The sequence below is a fragment of the Suncus etruscus genome, chromosome 11 (genome assembly GCF_024139225.1).
Source record: "Suncus etruscus isolate mSunEtr1 chromosome 11, mSunEtr1.pri.cur, whole genome shotgun sequence".
NCBI lineage: Eukaryota > Metazoa > Chordata > Mammalia > Eulipotyphla > Soricidae > Suncus > Suncus etruscus.
The window spans coordinates 106617962-106642105 of record NC_064858.1 but is presented as its reverse complement, the minus strand read 5'-3'; the positions used below and the strand labels follow the sequence as shown (position 1 = coordinate 106642105).

General features: G+C 49.8%; 1 protein-coding gene across 1 annotated transcript; it reads right to left on the bottom strand.

Moving 5' to 3' along the window:
- Window positions 1-1431: 1431 nt before the first annotated feature.
- On the bottom strand, window positions 1432-22814 carry WNT5B (Wnt family member 5B). The gene is given in 16 exon segments (XM_049783241.1): window positions 1432-1681; window positions 1683-1742; window positions 1745-1795; window positions 1797-1898; window positions 1900-1941; window positions 1943-1999; window positions 2001-2045; window positions 6121-6128; window positions 9566-9671; window positions 9673-9764; window positions 9767-9848; window positions 16479-16483; window positions 20858-20897; window positions 20899-21106; window positions 22673-22695; window positions 22697-22814. Coding segments are annotated over 16 exon segments (1095 nt in total). The 5' UTR covers window positions 22754-22814; the 3' UTR covers window positions 1432-1564.
- Window positions 22815-24144: the final 1330 nt, after the last annotated feature.

The following is a 24144-nucleotide window of genomic DNA, read 5'->3' as shown; positions in this document are numbered from 1 at the left end:
CAATGCCACATCCGCCTGCCTGGCTCTGGCCTGGGCTTTGCAGCACAGACATTAACTCCATGTCTCTCTTACCACGTCACACACCCACCTCCCCTCCTCTGGGGCTGGAGCTAGTGAGCTGTGAAGAAAGAATTCAGGCCCTGGAAAGACAGGGGCCCCTTGGGTGGTGCCAGGCCACCTGCCAGAGATGTCACGGATTCGTCAGTCAGGGATGATAGGCTGAGGAAAGACCCAGGCCGTCTCAGCAAGCCAAGCAATGTCTCAAGCGCAACCCTGAGGCGGGACATTCAAGGGTTGGGCTTTGATTTGGTTTGTTGGTCTTGGAGCCTTCCCTCTCCCCCGAGATGCTCAGCTCTTATGCCTGGCTTCTGTGCTCAGGGATTATACTCCTGGAGGGGACCCTATGAGACACTAGGGTTTGAACCCTTACTCTTACCTCCTGTTTTTTTATTCTGCAGCCTTGACATCAAGATTTATTTATTTATATATTATTTTTGTTTGTTTGTTTTTTGGGTCACATCCAGCGGTGCTCAGGGGTTTCCTCCTGGCTCTATGCTCATAAATTGCTCCTGGCTGGGCTCGGGGGACCCTATGGGAGTGCCGGGATTCAAACCACTGCCCTTCTGCAATGCAAGACAAATGTTTTACCTCAAACGCTATCTCTCCGGCCCAAGATTTATTTTTTTTAACTTTATGATTGATTGATTGATTGATTGGTTTTTGGGGCCACACCTAGTGATGTTCAGGGGCCACGTCCTAGCTCTGCATTCAGAAATCACCCTCTGGTGGGGCCAGAGAGATAGCATGGGAGGAATGCGTTTGCCTTTCATGCCAGAAGGTCAATTGGGTTCAAATCCCAGCATCCCATATGGTCCCCTGTGCCTGCCAGGGAGGGATTTGCTGTTCTTTTTTTTTCCAGGAGTGATTTCTGAGCTTGGGATCCAGGAGTAACCTGTGAGCACTGCCAGGGTGTGACTCAGAAACCCAAAAACCAAAAAAAAAGAGAGAGAGAAATCACCCCCAGGGCAGGCTCAGGGGACCATATGGATGGGATGCTGGGAATCGAACCCAGGTCCCTCCCGGGTCGGCCGCATGCAAGGCAAGCACTCTAACCTCTGTGCTATCTCTTCGGGCCCCTGACCATCAAGGTTTAAGCTGAGTTTCTGTCACCTCCCAAGGAACCTCCTAGCCTAAGGCTGGACCCACTGAAGAGTCACTCACCAGACTGCAAACTCCAGACTTCCAGACCATTCTGCCTCCATGGAACCACATCTCCCTCCTGGCCAGGGTAGACAGAGAGGGAATGCCCCCAGACCCCCACATCCTGAGAGAAGTACAGAGAGCAAGAGGAACCCCTTCATCACCAGTTGAGAGGGGTGACACTGGCAAGAGTCCAGCCCGCAAAGCCCTCGGACGTCTCTCGAAGAAGCATTTTCCTTTCCCACTTTTCTCCTTTTAATGAGTCCTCCTCCATCCATCCATTCATACAAATATAAAATAGATTTATAGAGCTTTATATAATATAAACTTTGCGCAGTGGGTGTGGACACAGGCAGGCTGCTGGCTACTTGCAGACATACTGCTCCACCGAGTGGGAGCATTTCTTGCACTTGACGTAGCAGCACCAGTGGAACTTGCACTGGCAGCGCTCCACCTGCGTGCTCCTGAACTGGTCATAGCCTCAGGCCGCAGCACATGAGCTCGCAGCCGTCCATGCCCTCCGAGGTCTTGTTGCACAGGGCGGGCCTCGAGTGCCCAGGGAGCCGGTGGTCTCGTTGGCGCAGCGCAGGTAGTCGTGGGCTGGGGTCCACGTAGACCAGGTCCTCCTCGTGTGGGGCTGGTTGAGATGAGGCTGTTGACCAGCTCTCCAGCTTGCCCTTGCGGTTGACACGCATGGCCCGCGGCACTGTCATACTTCTCCTTCAGCTGGTCGCCATCCACCTCTGCGGAACTCGGCCAGCTGGAGCCAACAGGTTTTGAGGCTGCAGGACCCCGACCGACACGCCGTGGCACTTGCAGGCAACATCTGCCGTCTTGAGCACGGCCTGGAGGGAGGGAGGGAAGAGGGAGTAGGAAGAGGGTGGCATCACTCTGATGAAAGATGCTGCTTTCGGGCCGCTCCAGACAGACAACCCTAGGGCCTAGGCTGAGAACCCAAGCGAGCTAATGTCCCGGGTGTGATAGATTCCCAAATGCTGATGCAGAGGGATGGTACAGCAGGCAGGGTGTTTGTCTTGCAGGAACTTGAGCTGGATTTGATCCCTGACATCCCATAGGGTCCCCAGAGCCTGCTAGGAGGGATTCCTGAGTGGAGAGCCGAGAGTAAGCCCTGAGCACTGCCAGTGTCGCCAAAAAACAAACAAAAATTCCAAGTGCTGTGTGCCTTTATTTGGGATGGGGGGAGAGTTGGATTACACCCAGTGCTCAGGGATCAAACCAGGGTTGACTGCATATATAAAGCCAACGTTTTACCCCTTGAACTAGTTCTCTGCCCCCCAATCCAAATGTTTGTCTGTGACCTACATTCAATTTACTTGGTTGTTTGAATTGAAAGCAGATAAATGGATTATCCATTACTTAGAAAAGCACTGGGGAGGGTTCAGAGCAATAGTATGGTGGGTACGGGTTTGTCTTGTCTATGGCTTATCCGGATTCAATCCTTGGCACCCTAAATGGTACCCAAAGTCTTACTAGGAGTGATTTCTAAGGACAGAGCCAGGAGTTAGCCCTGAACTCCTTTCAGTGTGGCCCAAAACAGAAACAGAAACTAAAAAAATAAAGAAAACTACTGAGAGTACAAATGCCAGGAGTCTCACATTCTCTGCTTACCCATTTACAATCACTTAGAATTTGTTACTCGCCAATGTCAGTTTTACAATAGGGAAAGGGGCTGTTTCTCTCTTGTGCGTGTGTGTGTGTTGTGTGTGTGTGTGGTGTGTGTGTGTGATCCCCTGGCATTCCAGATGGTCCCCAAGAGACTGTTAGGAGGGGATTCCTGAATGAGAGCCAGGAATAAGTCTTGAGCACTGCCAATGTAGCCAAAGAAACAAACAAACAGGCTCTGTGTGTGTGTGTGTGTATGTGTGTGTGTGTGTGTAAAGTACATTTTGGGGGGCAAAACTGGCTGTGTTCAGGGTTTACTCTTGGTTTGTGCTCAGAGATAAGTCCTGCAGGCTCAGAGGGAGAACATGTGGGTTCCAGTGATTGAACCAGGTTGGAAACATGGAAGGCAAACACCCAAGGCGCTATTCCTCTCTCTTCCTTCCCCCCCCCCCACCCCCCCTCTCTCTCTTCTCTCTCATCTCTCATCTCTCGTCTCTCTCCATATAATATATATATTTACCCAAGCTGCTATTCTCTCACTCCTCTTTTCTTTCTCTCTCTCTCTCTCTATATATATATACATATATATGTATACACACACATATACACACACTCTCTGCTCTCTCTCTCTCCCCTTCATCTCCTGATATTTTATATCCTGGATCAAAAGCCCAAACTAATAAACACCAACAAAACATGGTTCAGAGTTTATATGCTATTGGTCTGATGAAAGAAGCCAGTAGTGGGTGCCCGGGAGAAATAGCAGTGGGTAGAGGCATTTGTCTTGCATATAGCTCATTGCGGTTCAATCCCCTGGCATTCCCTGTGTCCCGAGAACCACCAGGCTTGATTTTTGAGCACAGTGCCAGGGAGTAAGTCCCGAGCAGGTGCCAGGTGGTGGTCCAGAAACCCAAAGACTAAAAGGGAGGGGAAGTTAATTGTGTTAGGAGGCTCTAACAGAACCTACTGGCATGGACCTGCTTAGCTTTTGGGCACTCCCACCTCTGCCAATCCCCCAAAGGATTTCAGTGGTCCCTCTTTCTGGCTTAACCTTGTTTCACTAACTTCAGAGGAGCTGTCCGGATCCTCCTATAAAAATTAAAAACATCACACTTGGGGGAGCGCAGTGGGGTAGGGGGTTTGCTTTGAATGTGGCCTACCTGGGTTTATATCCCCAGCTCCTCATTACTGTCCCCCTAAGCCTGGCAGGAGTAACCCCTGAGTACAGGTTAGGTGTAGCCGCCCAAACTAACAAACATAAAGAGCCTACCACATGTATGAGGCCCTGGTACTGTACCCAAACAATAACTAAACCCAGACTTCCCCAAATAAGCATCAACCTTTACAGCTTTCACACTGAAAAGGAAAAAAGGCCATTTGCGAGCAAGAGTTGCTTTCTTTCTGCCGCCCAGTTATCCCCTTAAGAGAGTGGGGAAAGAGTCACTCATTGGATGGGCCCATCTCAAGGAGAAGGGGCGGTTGACCCCGAAAGCAAATTCATCCCGAAGGGCCAACCACCACGGGCGAGGAATGGACCTGAATTGTGCTCCCCCAAAGTTGAAGTGAAAAGCAAGGGGGCCCAGAAAGCCGCTGACAAAGCGCTTTCCGATGAAAGCCTGATGCTTGTGTCCAAGGCCCTGGCAACTAGGCCCAGAAGTGCAGATGGCAGATCAAAATGCAAACGGGGGGCGGCGGCACATTTCGTTAGGGCCATCGCTATTGTCCCCCCACTGAGTCGGGACTTCAGTTTTCCAAGGTTTCTCTCCCATTCCTTTTCAAGGAGCCCCCAGATTGCATCTTTAGTCCCGCACTCCTCGGGAGGGCCTGCAGGTGCAGAAAGAGAGCTTAACACCATCGCTCCCATTACAACCATTGTGGAAACTCTTTCCTGTTTGTGGCTTTTTTTTTTGTTTGTTTGCTTTCCCTGGCAGAAACCATGCCACGCCCTTTATGGTGGAGGAATAGGAGTCCTGGAAGGAGGCTCCACTGACTTCCCCGGGGCCACCCTTAAGGCTGCCAGACTGGTTCACACCCACTGCTAAGGTGTAAGGGCTTAGGGGCTTATAGGGACAGAGTTTAGGGGCTGCTGAGGATGGAGAAGACAGGCATGGCTCCTCCCCAAGGCTAGAAGGCACTTGGCTGGGCAGCTCCAGACTTAAGGGGAAGCCCACACCCCATTCCAACAGGCACTTCAAGAGGAGCCTTTGCCATTATTCTCCTAAGCAATAATCCCCCTGCTCTGAGCTGAAGCCCGAACATTTCCTCTGGAAATGGGGCTTGCTTTGGAGAAAGGATGGGGCCGCATCTGGCGCTGCTGGGAGCAGGCAGAATTAAGGGCCTAATGCTGTGTACCCTGCCGCTGAGTGACTGCTGAGGGGCTGGAAGAGCCGATAAGCATCTCCCCTGGGAGCAAACACGGAGGGAGACTTGGGGAAGGGAGAGCCCCAGGCGAGACTCCACCGAGCAAGGCGAAGCCTTTCAGTTAAACAACGCCAAGTGAGGAGAGACAGCAAAGGACTCTCTGTCCGTTGCTCTAGACCTGGATTCCTGCATCCCCTGACAAGAAAGCTATGGGAGAGACAGTGATGTTGATATTACTTTTAATTTTTTTTGTTTTGGGATCTCTGCAACAGGCCCACCGAGGTTGCACTAAGCAACGTGGGAGACAGTATGGTGCCAGGGATTGAACTAAAGAGGCCTCATACATGTGAGGCGTTTGCACCAGCACTTGAGCTATCTCCCTGATGCCCATGTTTGTGTTTTTCAATATTTTTCCTTTTGTTGTTTTCTTTCGAGCCACAACCTAGTGAGTGCTCAGATATCTCGTCCTGGTTCTGCATTTATGAACGATGGGAGAACTTCTGGTGTTGCTTGGAAGACCATCTGGAGTGCCAGGAGGGCATTGAACCTGGGGTTGACTACATGCAAAGGCCCCTTAAATGTTTTACTACTGGGGGGCCCGGGCGGTGGCGCTGGAGGTAAGGTGCCTGCCTTGCCTGCGCTAGCCTAAGACGGACTGCGGTTCGATCCCCCGGCATCCCATATGGTCCCCCAAGAAGCCAGGAGCAACTTCTGAGCGCATAGCCAGGAGTAACCCTGAGCGTCACAGGGTGTGGCCCAAAAACCAAAAAAAAAAAAAAAAAAAAAAAAAAATGTTTTACTACTGATTCTCTCTCTCATCAATAAATTATATCACTATTTCTTCTAGCACAAAGCAGCAAATCTCAATTTTAGTCCTATTCAAATAAAATTGTATTTAGATCTACAGCTTGCCTTGTGCTAGAGTCCTGTCTCCACCCTCCTCCCTCAACTGAAGGGATCTATGGGAATGCTCAGAACTGTCACTGGGTTAGCAGCTTTATATGGAGACCAGATACATGGCTGTGTCCTTTCCCCCACAGCTCTGTTCTGGCTGCCAATCACTCGTGATGGAGATTCGTGGGCCAAGTGCAATGTCTTGTCAAGTCAGCCCAAGTGTCATTCAGTGTCCAAGATGCCAGACACAAACTATATAAGTCACAGACAAATCTGGGTGCTGGGATGTTTAGGGGGAACGGTTCCATCTGTGCCCCTAAGGAACTCTTAGGGTATGCAGGGGGCTGGAGGGGGTGGGTGGACTATCCTCTGACCTCAGATGGTGATGGATAGCTCAGGCCTGTTCCTTGGATGGGGAGTCAAAAATAAAGAGGGGAATTCCCACAGCGAGATGGAGATTCCCAACTGGAGCAGGCACAAAAGAGATCAAGAGATGAGACTAGAAGAGGGGGGGCCAGACATAGTGGAAGACAGGCAAGGTGTGTGAGAGAGTGGGGGTGAAGGAAGGGAAGGCTGGTGGAGATAAGGGCCAGTGCAAACAGAACAATTAAGGGCAATAAACTGAGGAGCCAGCAGAAGATGGGACAAGACTGACTGAAAGGGGGAGAGCAGGATGAATGCTTAGTCAACCACTATACTGCCTGCAGGATGGAGGGCTCAGAGAGAAGATAGGATCCCCCCCCACTCCCCATCTCCATGAAGCTGACCTACCATGCTTTTTGGGGGGCATTTGCCTTGCACACAACTTGATTCAGGACAGACAGTGGTTCGAATTAGAGTATCCCTAGGGTCCCCCGGGGCTGCCAGGAGCGACATCTGAACGCAGGTGCCAAAAGAAATCACTCCTGGAAGACTAGGTGGACCATATAGTATGCCAGGAATCGAACCTGGTTGGCATGTGTGCAAGGCAAACGCCTGCCCTCTGTGCTAGTGCTCTGCACAGACCCCACACACAAACACCAGTGGTGCTCTGGTTCTTTACTCAGGCATCACTCCTGGCAGGTTCAGGGAGAACCAATATGGGAGTGCCAGAAACCAAAACTGGGTCAGCTTTGTGTAAAACAAGAGCCCAACTTGCTACACTCCGGGATCTGAAAATGTGAGACCAGCTCTTAAAACTTGGGTGCTGGGGGGCCGGAGAGATAATATGGAGATAAGGCATTTGCCTTTCATGCAGAGGGTTGGTGGTTCGAATCCCGGCATCCCATAGGGTGCCCTGAGCCTGCCCGGAGCGATTTCTGAGCAGATAGCCAGGAGTAACCCCTGAGCACTGGGCGGGTGTGACCCAAAAACCAAAAAAATAAAATAAAAAAATAAAACTTGGGTGCTGATTCCCTACAGCGGGTAAGGCGCTCGCCTCACAGTGTGGCTGACCTAGGGGGGTTCCTTCCAACCCTGGTACCCCATAAGGTCCCCAAGCCTAGTTCTGCTTACCCCAAACCCAAACCACAAGAGCAACAGAGACAATACTTGCATATGCCCACTGGGAAATGGAAGCTTTCTGGAAAAGATTTCATTTGCTACATCTCCCGTGCTAACAAATCCTGTGGCCTAAAGGCACCCAGTTTACAAAGGTCCTAATTGTCAAAGGAGGGTTTTTGTTTTTGTTTTAAAGCTGTCTGCTATTACAGAAACGTTTTCAAAGCAGTCTGTACTCACAGAGGGGATGTTTGAGAAAAGTAGCACCTATAAGAAAAGGATGCTTGGGGCCGAGAGATAGCATGGAGGTAAGGCAAGGCTTTGCCTTTTATCAGAAGGTCATCTGGTTAAAATCCCAGCATCCCATATGGTCCACTGTGCTGCCAGGAGCGATTTCTGAATTTAGAGCCAGGAGTAACCCCTGAGTGCTGCCAGGTGTGACCCAAAAACGAAAGAAAGAAAGAGAGAAAGAAAGAAAGGAGAGAGGAGGAGGAGAAGAAAGAGAAGAAAGAAGAAAGAAAGAAGAAAAGAAAGAATGAAAGAGAAGAAAGAAAGAGAAAGAAAGAAAGGAAAGAAAAGAAAGAAAGAAAGAAAGAAAGAAAGAAAGAAAGAAAGAAAGAAAGAAAGAAAGAAAGAAAGAAAGAAAGAAAAAGAAAGAAAGAAAGAAAGAAAAAGCTGTACTCACAGGGCATTGGAGGTCCCTGAAAAACACTCTGTTGCCTGTCCATGAGGCATTCAGGAAATTAGAGGATGTAGCACAAACATTAATTGAGACATAATTTAGCTGACATTTTAAAGAGTTCTCAGATATATAGACACACCCGTATGAGGAACATTTGCGTCGGATTCAATGTATTTTTATTTAGTTCTTAATCAACTATTACTTACCCTCATAATCTAATTTTTGCTCTGAACCTACACACAGCTTTAGTAAGGGTCGGTTTCATGGCTCCTGCTCAGAATGCATAAAACCAAAAACAGTATACCTGAGCTTGCTGGGCTAGGGCTCTCAGGTAGCAAAACGCGGCTTCAAAAAGTGAAACTGGGCCTGTGTCAAATATGTTTTTGAACAGGGCCAGAGGGATAGCACAGCGGTAGAGGGCATCTGCCTTGCATGCAGTTCACACAGGACAGACCTGGGTTCCATCCCTGGTGTCTCCATAGTGTCCCCTGAGCCAGGGGCAATTTTCCGAGCACAGAGCCAGGAGGAACCCCTGAGCATCACTGGGTGTGGCCCAAAAACCATAAAAAAGGTTTTGAAAATTTGCCCCTGTGCTTTTCTTTTGGGTAAAATTATTTAGTTGTCTGAATAGCTTTTGTTTTAAAAATTGTAAGTATTGCCCCTTTTGCTTTTGAATAAACTGTAGCTTGAATCCAACTTGAGTCCTTGGCCTCTGTCTCCCACAGTCATCCTTGCACACACCTTTCTTTCAAGGGAACCCCAAAGAGTCCTTAGGTCTGTGACATACTCTCTTAAGTCCTTGGCCTCTGTCTCCCACAGCCACCCGTCCCAACCACCTTTCAAGGGAACCCCCAAAATTCCATAGTGTTAGGACCGATTGGTCTGTGACATATTCTCTTAAGTCCGTGGCCTCTGTCTCCCACAGCCACCCATCCACACACCTTTCAAGGGAACCCCCAAATTCCAAAGTGTCTTGACCGATCGGTCTGTGACATATTCTCTTTCAGTCCGTGGCCTCTGTCGTCCCACAGCCACCGTCCACACACCTTTCAAGGAAACCCCCAAATTCCAAAGTGTCTTGACCGATCGGTCTGTGAATATTCTCTTAAGTCCTTGGTCTCTGTCTTCCACAGGCCACCATCCACACACCCTTTCAAGGGAACCCCCAAATTCCAAAGTGTCAGGCCCCGTCGGCCCGTGACACCATGCAGCAAAGGGAGTTCGGGGCCAGCAGGACTAGGCAAAAAGCTGAGGGGGTCGGACCAGGCATAGTGTCCACCCCGAGGGCTGCGTGGCAGGGGTGAGGCCCAGCTTACCAATGCGGGCCCGCCTCGTTGTTCTGCAAGTTCATGAGCACCCGCCCTGCTCCTCCGAGCCCCTGGGCGAAGTTCTTCTCCCGCTCCCGGGCGTCCACGTACTCCCTGGCGAAGCGGGTAGCCGTAGTCCACGTTGTCCCCGCAGCCGCCCCACAGCCAGTCCCGGGGCAGGTCCTTGGGCCTGGCCGCCCGGCTGCATCCGCAGGTGACAGCTCCCCTTAGCGCTGGCAGGCCCGGCTGATGGCGTTGACCACGCCGCTGCGCTCACCGCGTAGGTGAGAGGCCGTCTCGCGCTGCCTGCACAAGAGAAGGTGGGAGAGGGCAGTGGGCAGGGCTGGGCCAGCTCAGGCACCCTTCTCCTCGCCTGGTCAGCACCATCCCAGAGGGAGGCAGACAGGTCAGGAGGGAGGCGACCTTGGCATGCCCCCCTGGCTCTGCTGGTTAGAAACTTGTCTTGGGGGCCGGAGAGATAGCACAACAGTAAGGCATTTACGCTTTCATGCAGCTGACCTGGATGGGCCCAAGTTCGATCCCTGACATCCCTTATGGTCTCCCCCAGCCACGCCTGCCAGGGAGCGATCTCTGAGCGCAGAGCCAGGAGTAACACCTAAGCATCACCGTTGTGGTCCAAAAACCAATATCGATTAACAAATAAATAAATTGCTTTAAAAAAAGAAAGAAATGTGGGGGCCAAAGAGATAGCATGGAGGGTAAGGGCATTTGCCTTGCATGCAGAAGGTCAATGGCTCAAACCCCGGCATCCCATATGGTCCCCTGAGCCTGCCAGGAGCGATTTCTGAGCGTAGAGCCAGAAGGAACCCCTGAGCACTGCCAGTGTGACCCAAAAACAAAAAAAAGAAAGAAAGAAGAAAGAAGAGGAAAGAAAGAAAGGAAAGGAAAGAAAGAAAGAAAGAAAGAAAGAAAGAAAGAAAGAAAGAAAGAAAGAAAGAAAGAAAGAAAGAAGAAAGAAAGAAAGGAAAGAAAGAAAGAAAGAAAGAAAGAAAGATTTGTCTTTGTCTTGATGATGTGCTGAAACTTCATCTCCCCTATCCTATGAACACACATGTAGAATGAATCCCTCCCGCCTGGGCCTGCACTGACCTCCCTGCAAGAGGCTTACATGATCCAGGGATTCCTCAGAGGGAAGGCCTAATTGGAGGGGAGAGTGGGCATGAAGGCAGTTTAGGGGAACATCTGAGACCAGCACCAAAGCCAAGCAAGAGAATCATGCCCGTAGGCAGAGAGTCTGTGTGGGAGCATAAACTGCTCCTCCCAGATGCAACCCCTCATCACTCTAAGCGTCACCCATCGGTCTTCTTGATTGGTGACACAGGAGTAGAAAATGAACGAAAATTCTTTTTTTATTTTGGTTTTGGGTCACACCCGGCAGTGCTCAGAAGTTACTCCTGCTCTGTGCTGAGTGAAATAAAAAATTAATAGATGGGATTTTCCTAGTTCATCTCTGTCTCTTGTCGTCTCTTCTCTCTGTCTCTATCTCTCCATATCTCTGTCTCTCTCTCTCTCCCTCTCTCACAAAATCCACACAACTTCCAAATTAGAGAAACTAAAATGTGGGGGACCCACATATTAGGAAAAACCAGAACTGTCTGTCTCTCTCAATAGGCCATATCCTAGAGGCTGAAAGTGTACAGTAAGTGGAGTGCTTGCTTTGCAATCAGCCAACTCAGGCTCCAAACATCCTTTACTGTTCCCTGAGCACAGAGCCAGGAGTGAGCTCCTAGCACCATCCAATGAGGCCCCCTAACCAAAATCAATGAATACATACAATTAATAAATAAATTCAGTAAAGGTCCATGTCCTTTCCAGGAGAATGTCCAAAAGGTGTTCCTGTCTACTGATGCAGCAAACTACTTAAAAACTCCTAAGAACAGGTTTGTTCTACTTGCAAGTAGAAACGTCTAGAAAAAAAGTCACTCAGTCACAAGGGAAATGGAAATCAGAAGCACGACGAGCTCCCACCCCACACCCACAGGACGGCGAGGCTGGAAAAGGCAGTAAATAGCAAGTGGGTGAGGGTATGGAAAAACTGGAACCCTCGTGTACTGCTCGTGGGAACCTTCAACAGCACAGGCGGCTTTGAAAAACGGCCTGGCAGCTTCTCAAAAGGTTAAACATAGCATTAACATATGACCCAACAAATCCACTCCAAAGGAAAAAATGAAAACACATGTCCAGCCCCCAAAAATTGCACATTGAACCTATGTTCGTTGCAGCATTCTTCACAAAAGCCAAAAAAAAATGGAACAATGGGGCCGGAGAGTAGCATGGAGGTAAGGCACTTGCCTTGCATGCAGAAAGTCGGTGGTTTGAATCTGGCATCCCATAGGGTCCCCTGAGCCTGTCAGGGACGATTTCTGAGCATAGAGACAGGAGCAACCCCCGAGCATGGCCGGGTGTGACCCAAAAACCAAAACCAAAACCAAAAAAAAAAAAGTGGAACAAACACCAGTGAGTGCCCATCAGCATAGGCATTGGCCAATATAATGTGGTATTATGCAGACTGGAATGCTATTCAGCCATCAAAGGGGACCAGGTATGGTGCTGGGGAGATGTCTCAGAGGGCTAGAGCACATACACTGTAGATGTGACATCCTAAGTTTGATCCCCTACAGGGGTCCTCAAACTTTTCAAACAGGGGGCCAGTTCACTGTCCCTCAGACCATTGGAGGGTCTGACTATAGTAAAAACAAAACTTATGAACGAATTCTTATGCACACTGCATAGATCTTATTTTGCAATGAAGAAACAAAACAGATACAAATACAATATGTGGCCTGCGGCCATAGTTTGAGGACCACTAGCCTTACACTAACTACCAAGGAGTAGAATCAGAAGTGCTATGTGGCGCCCCCCTCCCCCCCGAGGGCTGGAGAGATAGTACAGCATATGGGATGGGACCGTATTGGATCTGGGGAATTGAACCTGGTCAGCAGGAGTGCAAGGCAAACACCCCATTTGCTGTGCTATCACTTCGGATCCCACTTAAATCTTTGTTCTGACTCTGTATGGAGTGTTGAAAGGAGATAAAAGATAACAATATGGCCCGGAGAGATAGCACAGTGGTGTTTGCCTTGCAAGCAGCCAACCAGGACCTAAGGTGGTTGGTTCGAATCCTGGTGTCCCATATGGTCCCCCGTGCCTGCCAGGAGGCTATTTCTGAGCAGACAGCCAGGAGTAACCTCTGAGGCACTGCTGGGTGTGGTCCAGAAAAAAAAATAACAATAACACCCTCAGTACAATATCTGCATAACCACAGTGATTAAAAGACAGAGACAGAGACAGAGGCAGACAGAGATACAGAAACAGAGAGAAGAAAAGTGTCTGCCCCATAGGCAAGCAGAGGGGAGACTAGGAGAGATAAAGCTGGGCACATTGGCAGTGGGAAAGGAAAGAGTATTGGACAGGGCATGACTGAAACTCAATGATGAATAATTTCGTATTTGTGGAAAAAGCCAACTTTGTAACCAGGATGTTTAAAGTAATTAATTTTAAAATATTGATTCTGTACTCAATTAGATACAAAAGGTCACATACTGGGCCAGACAGATAGGGTAGGGGCATTTACCTTGCACATAGTTAACTCAGGTTTCAATCTCTGACACCATGTATGGTCCCCTGAGGATGGCTGGGAGTCATCCCTGAGTACAGAGCCAAGAGAAAGTTTCTGAGGGGCTGAGAGATTGCATGTGAGGTGTTTGCCTTGCATGTAGAAAGGATGGTGGTTCAAAATCCCGGCATCCCATATGGTCCCCTAAGCCTGCTAGGAGCAATTTCTGAGTGTAGAGCCAGGAGCAACCCCTGAATGCTACTGGTGTGACCCCCCAAAAAACAAAAAACAAAAACAAAAGAAGAGTAATTCTGAGCACTGCTGAATTTTTAGGTCACACCCGGCAGTGCTCAGTGGTTTACTCCTGGCTCTACGCTCAGAAATCGCCCCTGGCAGGCACGGGGAACCATATGGGATGCCAGGATTCAAACCACTGTCCCTTCTGCATGGAAGGCAAATGCCTTACCTCTATGCTATCTCACCAACCCCCAAGTTTTTCTTAACTCTCTTAACTCTTACTAATTTTACACTCCTATGATTCATCTACATTTAATTTAAGTCTTAAAATGTATTAGCAGGGGCTGGAGTGATAGCACAGTGTAGGGCATTTGCCTGCAGGCGGACGACCTGGGACAGATCTGGGTTCAACCCCCCAGCAACCCATATGGTCCCCAAGCCTGCCAGAAGTGATTTCTGAGTGCAGAACCAGGAGTATCCCCTAAACACCATTGGTGTGTGACCCAAAATTAAAAAAAAATGCATTAGCATAGCACCAAAGCAATAGTAGAGTGGGTATTGCCTTTTCATGCAGCTAACCTGGGGTTCCATCCCTGACACCCGATATGATCCCCAAGCTCACCAGGAGTAACTCCTAATCATAGATCCAGGAGTAGGTTCTAAATACTGCTGGGTATATATACTGGCCCAGAATCAATCATTGTATTAGAACAGAATTATTCATCATTTTAATTTTTTGTTTGTTTGTTTTTGGCCACACCTGATGATGCTCAGGGATTACTACTGGCTATGCACTCAAAAATCACCCCTGGTTTGGGGGGACCATCTGAGTTGCTGGGTATTGTACCCAGGTTCATCCTGGGTCAGCCGTGTGGCAAGGCAAACAGCCCACAGCTGTGCCATCGCTCTGGCCCCTCATCATTTTTTTTTTTTGGTTTTGGGCCACACCCGGCGATGCTCAGGGGTTCCTCCTGGCTATCTGCTCAGAAATAGCTCTCTGGCAGGCACGGGGGACCCTATGGGACACCGGGATTTGAACCAACCACCTTTGGTCCTGGATCGGCTGCTTGCAAGGCAAACGCCGCTGTGCTATCTCTCTGGGCCCAGCCCCTCATCATTTTAATTTTTAAAATTTATATACCTGCTTTTAAAAAAAAGGTTTCTTGGGCAGAGCAATAATACAGCAATAGTGTATTCCTGTGGAATTCCTAAGGCTAGCTCTATTCACCTTTAAGGTATAAGGTATCACCACCTCCAAATTTAAAATATAAGAATTTATCTCCAATGAGATGAAAAGAAGAAACATGATAAGGGACCAACAAAGGGTCAAAGTCATCAGAAGCAAGATTTGGTCTACAGGAATGAGCCTACAAGGACACGTGAATGGTAGGAGTGGTCACTGGGACACTAATGAGAGAAGTGGATTGTGATGGTGGGTGTGGGATTGAATGATGTGCTTGTGGAAAGTATAAGGAACTTATATTGTAAATCTCAGTACCTAAATAAAAATTATTTGGGGGGATGTTTATTTTGTTTTGGGGTCATATCCAGCAGTACTCAGTACTTTCTCCTGACTGCACTGAGGAATCATATTCTGGCTCAGCAGAGCCCATGGGATGCCAGGGATCAAAATCAGGTCACCCTTGTAGAAAGCAAACACCCTATCCACTGTACGATCACTCCACCCTAATGTTTTGTTTTGTTTTATTGTACTATAGTTTCAGGTAAGGTGCTAGACTTGCATGTAGTCCCCAGCATCCCATATGGACCCCTAAGCACCAACAATAGTGAGTGCAAAGTCAGGTGTGACCCAAACACTAAAAAAACAAATTGCACTATACATACATACACACACACACACACACATACACACACACACACACACACACACACATTAATATATATATATATATACACATACATACACACACACACATAAAAAACATGAACTGTTGCTGCAAGTGAATGAAACCAGAGGACATTATGTGTTTTGTGGTGTTTTGTTTTGTTTTGTTTTGTTTTTTTAGGGACATCAGGTTAAGTGAAGTTAGTCAGAGGGAGAAGCTCAAATACCAGATAATCTAACACATCGTGGTTTACAGAGAAACAAAATGAAGATGGACGATATTAAATGAGGTCAAACCCTTGGCCTTTGGTTGCAAAGCCATAATTGCCATAGCAGGAGAAGAGAAGGGGACAGGAAAGAGGAGGCCGACTAAAAATGACACAGGGCCATGGGGGAGAGTCTTGGGTCCTATAGTGGTGACGATGTACCCGTGTTACCTCAACCACAAAACCAAGAACCAAAACCTATGCACTGAGATTTATATCTGGAGTGAAGGCGCAGTTCCTAGCAGGAAAACGAGCCGCAATCCTGAGCTGAGCCAGACGGCCAGAAAGGACATTTTGTCTTTCCACATCCTTTCCTGAGGTTCCAAGCCCAGAAACGTCCTGTCTGGGGAGACAATCTGCAGTCACTCAGAGGTCTAGAACAGCATTTCCCAAAGCAGTGATACCAGCCTGGAGGTTTGTGGGGACATGCTGGGGTGTAACTAGGTCACTTTCTATTTGGTTTGACTAGAAAAGGCAGGTTTCCAGGATGGCACAGGTGATTTATTTTTTCTGATTGGCTAATGGGCACATCTATTATTCTTAGGATTCATTTTCTGATCAGAGATTGGAACTTAGAGGAAGGAAGAAAAAGCTAAAGGTGCAGGACTAGAACTGTAGCCTTGGGGATAAGGACAAGAAAGTATCTCTGGTCTGCAGCATAAAGCAGTAAGAATGAGGGGCCAGAGAGATAGCACAGGCGGCGTTTGCCTTGCAAGCAGCCAACCCAGGACCTAAGGTGGGTTGGTTCGAATCCCAGTGTCCCATATGCTCCCCCGTGCCTGCCAGGAGCTATTTCTTAGCAGATAGCCAGGAGTAACCCCTGAGCACTGCCGGGTGTGGCCCCCCCCAAAAAATAAAATAAAAATAAAATAAAGCAGTAAGAATGAGCTCCCGTGGGACCAGAATAATAGCACAGTGGGTAGGGCATTTGCCTTGCATGAACCCTCGTTCATTCCCGGCATCCCATTATGGTCCCCTGAGCCTGCCACTGCTGATTTCTGAGCACAGAGCCTGGAATAACACCTTAGCACCACCAAGCATGGCCAAAAAAAGCCAAAGGAAAATAAAAAAGGAGTGAGCACCTGGGACGTATGATGGCAAAGAGGTCCTTTGGGAAGAGAGCCTGACCCCACAATATGGGAGATGCCTAGAATTCTCCCTAATTGGAGTTAGATTTCCTACTCCCTTTGTCAGGAGGGAGTCAACAAAGCTGCCACTTAGTTGGGGCCAGAGTGTTAGTGATAAGGAGCTTGATTTAGGGGCCGGCAAGGGTGGCGCTAGAGGTAAGGTGTCTGCCTTTCAAGCGCTAGCCAAGAAGGACTCGCGGTTCGATCCCCCGGCGTCCCATATGGTCCCCCCAAGCCAGGGGCAATTTCTGAGGCGCTTAGCCAGGAGTAACCCCTGAGCATCAAATGGGTGTGGCCTGAAAAACCAAAAAAAAAAGGAGCTTGATTTAGATGCAATCAACACAGATACGATCCCCCCCGCATTACATATGGTCCCCAAAGCCCAGCAAGGAGTGACCTCTGAGCATCACCAATTGTGGCCCCAAAACTGCCTGACTCACAATGCCAGAGATAGAACAAAGATTGGCTGCATGCAAGGTAATCACCATAATCCTTGCAACATCTCTGTAATTCAACCATTTATTTTTCTCTCTCTCTCCTTTTTTTTTTTTGGTTGGAGGCCAAATCTAGCAATATTCATGGATTACTCCTGATTCTTCTGCAATTATAAATCACTCCTGCAGTGCTCAGGGGACCATAGGGGATGCAGGGGGTCAACACATCCCATATGGGAAAGCAAAAGTCTTGCCCACATCTTCTATCAAAGCAAATACCTTGCCCACTATACTATCTCCCCAGCCATCTATCTTACTGTCCTAGTTCTTTCTAATGTCTAATATTCCTTCTTTTTTTTTTTGTTTTGTTTTTGGCCACACCCAGCGGTGCTCAGGGGTTACTTTTGGCTGTCTGCTCAGAAATAGCTCCTGCAGGCACGGGGGACCATTGGGACACTGGGATTCGAACCAACCACCTTTGGTCCTGGATTGGCTGCTTGCAAGGCAAACGCTGCTGTGCTATCTCTCCAGGGCCCCCAATATTCCTTCTCTCTCTCTCTCTCTCATCTCTCTCTCCTCTTACTCCTCTCTCTCTCTCTCTCTCTCTCTCTCCTCTCCAGTCTCTCTCTCTCTCTTCCTCTCTCATCTCTCTCTCTCTCTCATCTCCTCTCTCTCTCTCTCTGTGCATTGGGGGGGGCGGCATACTCAGCAGTGCTCAAGGCTTATACACTCAAGGCTTACTCCCTAGCCTCTGCATTCAGGCATCAGTGCACAGTGACCATATGGGGTGTCAGGGATCAATCCTGGGTCAGCTGCATGCAAGGCAGGCTATCTTCCCTATATCCGCTACACTATCATTCCAAGCCCCCAGAATCTTTTTTTCTTTATATTCAGCTGAGCTCCTACCTCCTTCTGCTGCAACTGTAGCTTCCCTGCCTCATTCCCTTTTCCACTTGACAGCCCTTCAGTATTTGAAAACAGCTAGTAAGCCTTTTATGTCTTTCTCTTTTCCGAGTGACATATGTCGGATTTCTTCTTTCATTCTGCAGCAAATGTGCTTTGGGGAGCTGAATCACCACTCCCAGAATTGCCTCTGAAGAGAACAGAGCTGCAGCTGGGCCTGAAGCAGCACACGATGTGTGCTCCGGAGGGCCAGGCCCACCACAATGGCTCCAGAGCCTGATGTGTTTCCCGGTGAATGGCTGCCAGGCACTCCCTCTGCCTCTCTGGCTGGGAGCATCGTGGGGGCAGAATGGTAGCTCAGAGTGGGGAAGTCAGGGAGGCATTGGGTCCTCTGTTAGGGCTTCTTGAGAAGCTATATAGGGCGTTTCTTTATGTATAAAACCATTTTATTTCTGTTTTGTTTGGGGGGCCACACCCAACTATGCTTAGGGATCATTCCTGGTTGGGCTCAGGGGCCATATGGGGGACCAGGGATAGAATCCAGGTCAGTTGCATGGCAGGTAGGCACCTTAGCCACTGTACTATCACTCTGGTTCCTGTATATGAAATGGTTTGGAGGGGAAACACAAACCCTCTCAAGGATATACCAAAAATGGATGGACCAACCCAAGAGATTTTGCTTCTGGTCCCTCAACAGAAAGAGAGCAGGACTGTCAGAGAAGTCAGTGACTTCCAGGTGTCCCCATCTAGACCCACACTTCACTGGGACTGGGCTGGGGTTGGGACCCAGCAGTAGTAGCTCCCTCTGAGCAGCCTGGCTGCCCTCTGGTGGTGGGCTTTTGCAGCAACTTCTAGAAGCTTCCATCTTTGGCAGTTAAAAGAACTGGGCAGGAGCTACTCTGGACCCAGAGGGAGGGAATAAAGGATAGTTTCCCAGGGAGCATAAGCCTGCAGAAAAGCTACCAAAAGAAATGGTGGGAAACACACATGGAAGGGTGGTTCCATTCATCCAAGAACAGGGTGCAGAGACAATGAGGGGTCTGCTCTCTCTCACAGATCATGTCATGTCACCACTGTTGTCCAGTCGAATTTCTTTTTTTTTTTTTTTTTTGGTATTTTAGGTCACACCCAGCAGTGCTCAGGGGTTATTCCTGGCTGTCTGCTCAGAAATAGCTCCTGGCAGGTACGGGGGACCATATGGGACACTGGGATTCGAACCAACCACCTTAGGATCCTGGATTCGGCTGCTTGCAAGGCAAACGCCGCTGTGGCTATCTCTCCGGGCCCCAGTTCAAATTTCTAATCCTGCCAACTCTTCCATCCCTAAAGCCAATAACGTCATTTGGGGCCCTCACACAGACCACATAACACATGCCAATAGCAGACAGACATTAGGTCCCAGATAAGTATGTGTCCCCCTGAAAAGCAGCCAAGGATGCTTTGTCTCTGGTTCACCTTAATAGTTTTGCACCCTCAACCAGGAAGAGTCTACTGATTGACAGAACTTCCATGGAGAAAAAGGGACAAAGACTAAGAAAGATATTTGATTTGTTGTTGGTATTTTGGGAAGCTACATCCGGGAGTGCCCAGGGCTTACTCCTTGCTCTGGGCTCAGAGTCACTTCTGGCAGGCTTCAGGGGGACCATATGGGGCGGTGGGGATCAAATCTGGGTTGGGGGGTAAGTGATGGCAAATACCCTTCTCACAGTACCAGAAGAATGAGTTTTAGAAGAATGAGTATTTTATGCACAAATCTCCCTTGGGGCTAGCCTGGCCCTCCCTGCCCCAGTTCTAGGCTTGAGGCTCAGGAAGTCTGTTAGAGAAACCAGCTAGCAAGGGTCCCTGATGGGCTGTGAGTGTATATTTGAAGGCAGGGGGTGGGGGCACTTAGCCTTGAGGTTCCTGAAGAGGCAAGGCCCTGGGGACCCCTTCTCAGAGGAGGAGCTGTCTCTACCCCCCACCAAGCCTGCATGCTAAAATCCCAGTGGGGGAAAACTTCAGAATGCTGCCTTTTTCAGGGGCAGAGGTTTTCTGGAAGAAAGCGAGACAGCAGAACTCTCTAACACCTTCCTTTTATGGCCCCAGGATGAGCCAGAAGAATAGAGTCAGATTTCTCGATTTCTTGTGAGGGAGGGGGAGGGTTGCATTTCAAAAGGACGTAAAACAATTAGACCCCCCAGATCACACCTCTAGAGAAGCAAAGAATCCACAGGCAGGGAGTGGATGAGGGGAAGGGAGCAGAAGGGGGGAAGAGGGTGGCCCCTCATCTTTCTGCTCTCTTCTCCCTTCCCCCAGTCTCACTCACACACATCCTCTTCCAGAGAAAAAGGGCAAAAGTCTTTTTTGCATCAAGACCACCAGCACCAAGTTTTGTTTTTTTTTTGGGGGGTCACACCCTGCAGTGGCTCAGGGGTTACTCCTGACTCTGCTCAGAAATCAATCCTAGCAGGTTCGGGGGGACCATATGGGGTTGCCAGGGATTCAAACCACTGGCTGTCCTGGATTGGCTGCGTTCAAGGCAAATGCCCTACTGGCTGGCTATTTCTCTGGCCTCACCAGCACCAATTTGATGGGCAGTTTTCTCTCCTCAGGGTCCAAATGGAAGAGGCAGAAATCCTAGACACTTTCCTAATGAAGACAATATAGTTGCCTAATGGCTACTCAAGACTCTCCAATGAAGCTCTGGCATGGGGCACAGGAGAGCCATAAGGTGGCTTCCTTCAGCATCCCCAACTCCACCCAGACATACTGAGGCCCAGAAGCAGAGGCCTAGTTGAGTTCTGAGACACAGAGTGACTTGGCATCACTGCCCCCACGCCATCTTCCATGAGATGCACAAGCTTTTTAGGAACCCAGCCCAGGTGATCCCTGGGCCAGAGCCAGTGAACCAAGCCAGGCGACGTCAGCGCAGGGGCCCTTACCTATCTGCATGACTCTCCCGAAAACAGATGTGTTGTCCACGTGTGCTGCAGTTCCACCGCCTCTGCCGGAATTGGTACTGGCACTCCTTGATGCCAGTCTTGGCCCCTTCTCCGATGTAGGCCATGTGCTCCTGGTACAATTGACACAGTTTCCTCTGGCCCGGAGAGAGCCCAGGCAGCTGGCTGCAAACAGGCTGGGCCCCGATGATGAACATCTCGGGTCTTTGCACCGGGTTCATGGCTAGTGACCTAGAGGGGCAGCGCGGCAGACAGGAAGGAAGGCCCATACGTGAGCGAGTGCACATCTGCATGGAACAACTGCTCACCCATGCCACACGCAGCTACAGGACATGCTGGGTGCCGGCCTGCTGCACAAGGGCCTGGGCTGAAAACTGAGTGAAAGCCAGAGGGGCGTCACTCATGAGATGCCGGATGAGTCAGAGGCAGCTGGCTTTGGTGGTGATCTAGAGAGAGCTAGAGAAAGTGGAAGAGGGGGGCTTCTGCTAGAATTGGGGTTGGGTGCACAGACTAGATGGCCCAGCCAGGATCTTTATTTGAGACAAAAGGCTAAAAGGGTTCTTAACTGAGAGATTCTGACTTACCGGGACAGCAAACAGATTTGTTTTTCCTTAGACCAAGGCTATATGAAGGGAATGCAATAAAGTCCCTTTTTTTATTTTGGGGGGTTGCCACACCCAGAAATGCTCAGGGGTTACTCCAGGCTCTGCACTCAGGAATTGCTCCTGACGGTGTTCAGGGGACCATATGGGATGCCTGGGACAGAATCTGGGTCAGGCAGTTGCAGGCAAGTGCTCTACCCGCTGAATATCTCTCCAGCCCCTAAAGTTTTTTTTTTTTTTAAAGTCAGAGAGATAGCACAGCAGTAGAACCTGGACAGACCTGGGTTTAATTCCCGAATCCATATGGTCCTCTGAGCCTGCCAGCAGTGAGTTCTGAGTGTAGAGCCAGAGTAACCCCTGAGTGCCACCGGTGTGGTCCAAAAACAAACAAGCAAATTCCCCTTAGGCCTTTATTGATTTTGATTCAGTTTGGGGTTTGGGGGCCACACCTGGTTATGCTGGGCTTACTCCAGCCTCTGCACTCAGGGATCACTCCTGGTGTCGCTCAGGGAACATACTGGGGTACTGGGGGCTTGCTGAAACCTGTTTATCAGCCGCCAGCAAAACAAGCTCTCTACCACACGACTATCTCTCCAGGCCCTCCCTTTCAATGAGAATCCAATCTACATACATTTCAATCTCTTGGAAATGTTTTCCCCTGCCATCTGGATCAGCTCAGCTTCCTCTCCATCCTCAGGCTGGAAGCGCCTGTCAAGTTCGATTTCCCCTCGGAGGGGAAAACCACCGGCTAGGGCACAGACCTCACTGCCCTGAAGTCCGGGTGCTGACTGCTGGGGAGGAGGCAGTGACAGCGGTCTCCAGAAAAGAAAAGAAAAGAAAAACCCGCATATGGCCTTAGGAATCCCTCATCTGCTCTACAGACTAAACCAAGAGTGTCACTGTCCTTGCTCTCAACCACCAAAGGAGAGGGAACATAATCAATATTCTTATCGATCCAATTGCAACAGAAGAGCAATTTCACACAATCTGCGGTGGGTGTGCATGAAAGAAGGGAGAGGGTGGCATCTGGGGATGGACTCAGGCGGAAGTCCTCAGGCAGGCAGCCTTTTTTTTTTTTTTTTCTGCAGGAAGACTGGGCCAGTTGTCCCCAAGGGGGGCCTGTGCATAAGGGGAGGAAGGCAGAGCACCCTGCTGGGCTCTGCATTTCCAGGGGGCTGCCCCTCACATCACTCACCACCAGGTGCTGGCTTCGGCGGGGCAGCTGGGCCCAGCTGGAGAGGAGCGTGGCGACAGCAAGCAGCAGCAGGATGGGCATGGTGGGCCTCGGCCCTCCCCGGGGCCTGTGAAGACCCCAGGGGCCGAAGGCTTCCAAAGCCGGGGGTTCCTGGAAAAACAGAAGCGAAAAGGATCAACCCGAGTGGAAACGCAGAGGCAAAGCCCAGAGGTGAATGGAAGTCACATTCCAGACACCCCTTTCCGTCCCCTTCACTCCCAAAAGAGATTCCACCTTTATCTGTTAATCCGGTGGATGGGCAGGCGGGCTTCGGCTCCCACTTCAGAACCTTTCCCACAGGAAACACTGAACGTTGCAACTAAAAAGACCTTCTGCTGCCAATCCCACCAGGAACAGAGGTGCTCTGTGCCATTTTTAAAAACATGCTTTGGGGACCAGAGTGAAAGCACAGCAGTAGGGGGGGCGTTGCCTGCATATGGCCCACCCGGGATGGACCATTCCGACATCCCAAATGGTCCCCTCAACCTGCAGGAGGGATTTCTGAGCACAAAGCCGGGAGTAACCCCTGAGCACTGCTGAGTGTGGTCCAAAAAGAAAAAAAAAAAAGATTCTTTGGCCCAAGCCCCCAAGCTGCCTGGCTTCCTGCACATCTCCAGGTAATGGGACAATCTGAGGGTAGGGGGCTCCTCTGCCTTTCATCCCACCTGAGCTGCAACTCTCTGATCAGTAGCCTCTTCTCCCATTGAGCTGGATTCACCCTCCACCAAGCCAGAGACTTCTCCCTACACCCCCAAGTCATCCATAGAAGGTCCCGGGAACCAGCCTTGGCTATTACTAGGAACAATAGTGAAGAGAAAGCCAGGACCCCCCACTTTCTCAAAGCAGATCTCTGAGACAATAGCAACGAAGCCAGCTAGCCAAGAGCCGGCTCGTGAAAGCTCAGATGGTGATGGGGCTGGGGGAGAAACCTTCTCGGTTTCTCCTTTGTATGCCGTTTGCAGTTTAGCAGTCCCACAAGGGCACTTTCCCCCGTAGCACTGCCGGCTTCTGTCTGCAACCTTTGCCTCTAACATCTGCTCTGGCTGCAAACATCTGTGCCCCTAACACCTTCTTCGAAAACATCCAGCTTTCCCTGGGAGCCCGGAGAGGTCGGTCTGCCTCTCACTGTGGGAAACAGCACTTGGTGCCAACCTGTAGGCCAGCCGCTACCCTCGAACCCATGCCCAAAAAAGAAGAAAAAAATCCATGCTTGGTGGCTGGAGCAGGTCTATAAACACGCCCCCTTCGTGCTCCCCCCAGCCCCCCTCAACACCAGGGCAGGGCGTGACCCCACATCTCCAATGATCTTCCCTGGGAGATGTGGCGGACCCCTTAACACCTCCAGTCGACCAAGGCAAACACGGGCACCCACACCAACTGCCCCCGCTGTCTCACCATGCTGCTCCCTCAGATCTGGGGTTCCAGGCTCTCGG